The sequence below is a fragment of the Triticum urartu genome, chromosome 6 (assembly GCF_003073215.2).
Source record: "Triticum urartu cultivar G1812 chromosome 6, Tu2.1, whole genome shotgun sequence".
Taxonomy (NCBI): Eukaryota; Viridiplantae; Streptophyta; class Magnoliopsida; order Poales; family Poaceae; genus Triticum; species Triticum urartu.
Window position 1 is genome coordinate 572,227,877 of NC_053027.1, and position 5,899 is coordinate 572,233,775.

The window sequence follows — 5,899 nt, forward strand, 5'->3', positions numbered from 1 at the left end:
AGATATATTAATAACTAAATAACATATAATTTGTAATAAAATAACAAAATTATAAAAAGTAAAAGAGTTTAATATAAACAATGAATATGTGAAAAACCTATCCTATGTAGTGTCAAATCATCGGGAATTTTCCTCCATTTGTGATTTTTTTTTCAAAATTATGCGTTGATATGTCAACAAAATATGGTAATATCCATTGGAGATTATTATTTTGTTTTCTCCCGTTGCAACGCACGGGCCCTTTTGCTAGTATAAATAAAAATATGCTTTTTATGATTGACAGTAGCAACAATTTCAGAAATCTATGAGCGGTGCTGGTGACATTGGAGCGAAGACCGCCACATGAATTCCCTGAACGGAAACAAGGATTGGTGCCTTAAGATGCGTCATTACCGATGATAAGTTCTGGTTTTCAGAATTGGCCATCAGGCGAACATCCATCACACACAAGTTGATAAGGTGACCCATTCTGAAAGCTCAAGGCTCAAGTGGCACAAAAAAGAAGATCAAGCAGGTAGATTAGCCACACACAAATACACTCATGACGACACTCATTATTGGAGTGTCATATGGCGAGGTGGGTATGGGCGCTTGCATAGAAGGACTTGTGCAACATATGATAATTAATCTTTCGGAAGATGCAAATGTGTGGCTATTCTGGTTTTTAATACCCTTAGTCAACATGATCGGGCAAGATTTCTGGTGAGCATGGGCTATATCGTGAACTATACAATGTGCTATGCATGATAAGGAATTCTAGGACCCCTATTTCACTTTCTGTTTCATCAGTGAGTATCTTGAGGATATTAAAGTAGCAACGACGTGTATGGAGAGATGTCCGTTAGCGGGACCGCCCAGAACAATGACCAAATGGATCTCACCAGGAGTAGGATTACATAAAATTAACGTTGATGAAGAAATTTGCATTTCGGAGGTAGTAGAAAATAGAGCTATATAGGTAGAACTATAATAATATATAAATCATAACATCTTACACAACAATGTCAAATATCAAGAATAGTACCGAATCTTGGTAGCCATTGTCTTCATTTAAAAAAATATTATTTTAGTGTTCTTTGAAATAAAATCTTCATAATATTCTCATAATCAATCTTCATTCTATTTTTTTATTTTTCTTACGGTTTTGGTAACTCTTGAAACACTAAACGCCAGTAGATGAAAAGAATAATATATTAGCTACAATATTTTAACAAAACTGAACAATGGTCACAAAGCGCTACTCAAAGAGTCACGGTCAAGGCCTCGCCCTCACGGGATCGCCGGTTATTGACGCTTGAGTGATGGCTCGAACTTTCCCTACCTTCCTGCCCTCCTGAGAAAAGCCGAAGCCCAAAGAATCGATCAAATTTGCGTCGATGTCTGCCGGACAAAGAAAGGAAAAGACGCGTATGCTAGAGACTGAAAAAAAATTCAATCCAATCGACGCCCAGCTAAACAAAAAGGATCCACAAGACGTCGCACCAGTCATTCAATCAAGCAACACATACTGAACCTCAAGACCATCTCTGCCAATTCTACATACTTATTTTGCAATATAGATACATAATCGATGAGTACACAAGAGGGGAAGATGGAGCTTAGATTTACCTCTCTTGATCTCCTCCTCCCTTCATTAGGACCCATACATAGCTTGTCCTATTATTATTAGTATACATGATTCTATATGAGCCACAACAAAAGGAAAATCGACATCCATCAGATACACCAAGCTAAGACAAGGATCGATGGATGAACACCAGCGGTGGAGATTATTGATGGATAAAATTGTAATTTCACAGCCCGCCATGAAGGGTGCTTGATTACACGTGCACGAATTGTGCCTCTCGCAGAAGGCAAAAAAGAAAATGCATTTTTTTCCGTTTCCGAGAGGCACGGCTGTGCCTCTCGCGAAAGTAAAACCATGCCTCTCGCGGAAGAAAAAAAACAGAACACCTTTTTTTACTGTTTCCGAGAGGCACGGTCGCGAAAGCAAAACCGTGAATTGCTGGATGCATAACGTAAATTAGCTTTCATCAATGCATGAGCAACAAAAATGCTTGCATGTATGACAGAATTACAATTGCCAGTTGAGAATATAAACAGTAAAGCCTACTTAAATAGCTCACACATGACATCAATCCTCGATTATAAACGAATAAGGAAATAGTGACGTGCCTGAAGAATATCAGTAGAAGAATCTATCATATACTAGTGCCAATACAAGAATCTATCATGAGACCAAGTGACCGACATGGGCACATGTATTAATGCACAGTAAGAGATGAAACAGAAATGTAAATGTTGTGTTCAATTGTACAATGCTAGCATTTAAGCACAGAATGGCACTTCCTCTTTTTTGCCAAACACACAGAATGGTTAATTCACCAAAAAGAAAAAAAAGGAAGAACCACATCCTTACTGAAGGATTGCCAGGACCTCTGGTGGATTATCTCTGTTCGTCACAAAATTCTGCTAGTACTCACACCCCTGAGATCTGATTATCTCCATTGTCTGAACAATAATCCTCCCTTCTGACAACGCAGATCCTTCCCGTAGTAGATAGGTCACACTGAAGAAAATCTACATACATATTTGCATTGCTGCATAATAAATGGATACATATAGCATTTCTGCCGAAGCACAGGTAACAAGTTTCAGTTCCTCAGGATTTCCTACTTTTCCTGATCCACGGAGCTTCAGTCACAGAAAGTGTTCATAGAACAGAAAGTAAAATACAGAACAACAATCAGTTAAAACGGTTCTTTGATTGCTAGTATCTCCCTCCCGGCAGAAAACACATCAATCAAATATGAAGAGGGCAGAAGCTCAGATTTGCACCGCATACTGTGGATAGCAAAACTTGTAGCAGACATGCTGGTGGTGGTGTTAGAATTGCTTATAACTTAACTCAAAACAAAAACACTGCATTACCATCAATCTATTGCTGCCACCGAGGTGGAAAATCCATAATACAACCAAATAGGAGTAGATCACAATCCAGCTGAGAACAACGAAATCGTCCCCTTTGCTGCAGAAGAAATTACGACCAGCAGGTCGAATCGATTCGAAGCGCGTGATCCGGTGGCTTGGCGGGATCCGGGCTGGGGTGGGAGTCTGCTCCTCCGGCTCCGGCTGCCGCCGCGGCGGCGCGCTTGCGGGCGATGAAGGCCTCGAAGACGGATTCACAGCACTACGTGTTCTCATGTTGAGAACGCTGCGCACACGGGCGAGCAGAGTTTTCTTCAGATTCACAGCAGGGCTGAGCAAAGGACAGAATGAGATTTTCAGTCTCCGCTCGTATGGCAGTCAGCAAATTCGCACAGTTGTTGAGGCGGTGTTTGCGATTGTTCGGCATCAAATTAAGCAGCTCGCATCATCAATTCATGGATGGACATGGACTAATTACAGCACGCACGCATGCATGAACCGTACCGGAGCACAGACACACACCACAGCGACAGAGGAGGTCGACTCGCTAGTCCTGCTAAACCCTATGTCTAATTGATCTGGCTTGGTGGACTATATGGAACGAGCGCAATGCCAGAATTTTCAAAAATCAATCGTCGAATGTTTCAGCAGTGCTGGAAAGGATGATCGAGGAATCAAGAACTTGGCATACTGCAGGTCGCCGCAGGGCTAGCTTGTTGATGTTTAGACCTAGAGAACCTGACTAGGGGGCAGTACTAGCGGTAGTTAATGGTGATTGGCATCTTAGGCCTCTCCTTTGATGCTCTTGTAACTTCTCTGTATGTTGTTCCCCCACACCCCACATTCTCAATGAAAAGCTGCGCTGACAGCATTTTCGTCAAAAAAAAAATTGATCTGGCTTATCAGCGGCGACTTTGGGCAAGGTCGACGGTGGTACTGCTGCAGCTGTTGTGTGCGCTGGGTGAGCCTGCGAGGACGAGGTCGTCGTCTTGGGTGCTGCTTCTGCTGCTGGTGCCAGCGTAGTCGTCCTCCTCGGTGATGGGGTCGAGGCATCCCTCCGCCGCGCGGCGGAGGCGGAGCCGCTGCAGGCGCATGACGTGGAGGGTCTCCGTCGGGGCCACCTCGTCCGCAGGGAAGCGTCCGAGGTGCCAGGATCTCTCGGCGGGGGCCATTGATACTACTGGTGTGGAGTCTTCCCGTGTGGTCAGTTGTCGTTGCAGCGACGGGGAGAGGTTTCTTGGCCTGCTTCAGATGTGCGGTGGTGGTGGTGCACGGTGGGTTGAGCTGAGCAGAGCAGCTTTGTTCGTTTATATAAAGCCGGCGAGGCGAGCCGGAGACGGACGGAGTAGTACCGGAGCACGCTAGCGATCGGCGATTTGTGGCCACCCGTGTTGGCGCGTGCGCGCGTAGCTTCCTTCCAGGTAGGTGCTGCTTGTTGGGTCGCCTTCCTCCCTTCCTTTTCAATCGCCCTCGCTTGCACCACGGACAAAGCAACAAAATTGCTCAGTTGTGCCACATACTCCCTTCGTTTCAAAATAAATAACTAAAGTTAATACAAAATTGAGATCTAAAGTTAATATAAAATTAAGTCATTTATTTTGAAATGAAGGAAGTATATCCTTTCTATGCAAGTATCTTCTTTGCTCTTGTCCGATCGTGCCACGTAGGTACGCCTTCTCCCTCCTCCGCGGCAATCGTACGCACGTGGACGTACTGCACAACACATACATTACGTTGGCCCAATGACTGCTATACTCTCAGGCACGGCCAAAACGTGCTTAATTATAGCTCCGGCAAGCTCACTTGTTTTGGCCTAATTGGCGCGATATAGCCCCGGTTGCATTTGCATCACAATGGCAAATAAAAATCTTGGTCGCTCCTCACTTTTTTCAAAGGAAATTGCTCAACTGCCGCACGTTGTAATCTATATAAGACATGACTTTGCCTGCATGAGAGCTCAGCTAGCTAGCTGTTATGCGAAAGATAGCATTGCTACGAAAAATTACTAGTAGTATTAAATAAAATCTAAGTAAAAAGCCTCTAGAAGCAGAGCGTGCGTGCTTGCTTGGTTGCGTGTATATGTACGTGTATTTCAAGGTGCGCCAACGGTTTCTGGTAAGGCGTTGAATCCAAGCCCATTGCACTAGTGTTTTTCGTGTGGAGTTGCTTCATCCATCGCTGTGCGGCCCTTGCTTTAACGGTCTGAACCTGTTTCATTTCCCCCTGATCTTAACGGAAAAGACATGCGACCCTCTTGCATGCATGTTCTTGTCATTTTTACGAGCCCATCCAAGAAAGGTAAGAAAAAATAGCCTAGAGGCATCGTGTCCTTCTAATTCCACGCTGGATCTATCTGGATGGACTCGCAATATCGTTTTCATGCTCATTTTCTTTTGAAGAGAAAAATATTTTTTCACCCCGCAAAGTTTGCAAATGGACCATCAAGTTCAACCGTATATTTTACATCCATCGCTTGCCTTGAGTGGTTTTGCGCCAACGTGGCATGTTTTTGACTGCTAATCTCGTCGCCTGATCGTCCACCTCACGTCACCTCCCTCCCTCTCATCAGAGGAGAGATACGAAGCGACCTGAGGGTTGAAACTCATCCGGTGACATCAGTTTGGGGGACTAAAATTTTCCGATTTCGAAGTTGAGGGACCATTTCTAAATAATTGGTAAAATCGAGGGATGAAATATACTTTTGTTTGTTTTGATTTCCCTTTTTGAAGGCGTTGTTCTTGAGTATTGTGTTTTGTGGCTAGTGGATTTGTTCCCCAACATTAGTTTGGTGGTAAATGGTGGCAAATATAAGTATTGCAGGGACAATCTATTGAAGATGTCATCTGTTTTTTCTATTATGGAAGACAATATGCTTGATTTTTTATGCTTGGCCACGCCTTAGTATATGTTAAGAAAAGCACCTGATTTTCACCAGCCGTTAGTTTTTGGGAACTAGGCAATAGTCTGATGG

The 5,899-nt window shown here is 43.7% G+C and overlaps 1 protein-coding gene across 1 annotated transcript; it reads right to left on the bottom strand.

Annotated features, from left to right (window-relative positions):
- Positions 1–3,337: 3,337 nt before the first annotated feature.
- LOC125513141 lies at positions 3,338–4,209 on the bottom strand. The gene has a single exon (XM_048678179.1). The coding sequence runs from the start codon at positions 4,098–4,100 to the stop codon at positions 3,831–3,833; it is 270 nt and encodes an 89-aa protein (XP_048534136.1). The 5' UTR covers positions 4,101–4,209; the 3' UTR covers positions 3,338–3,830.
- Between the last annotated feature and the right edge of the window lie 1,690 nt (positions 4,210–5,899).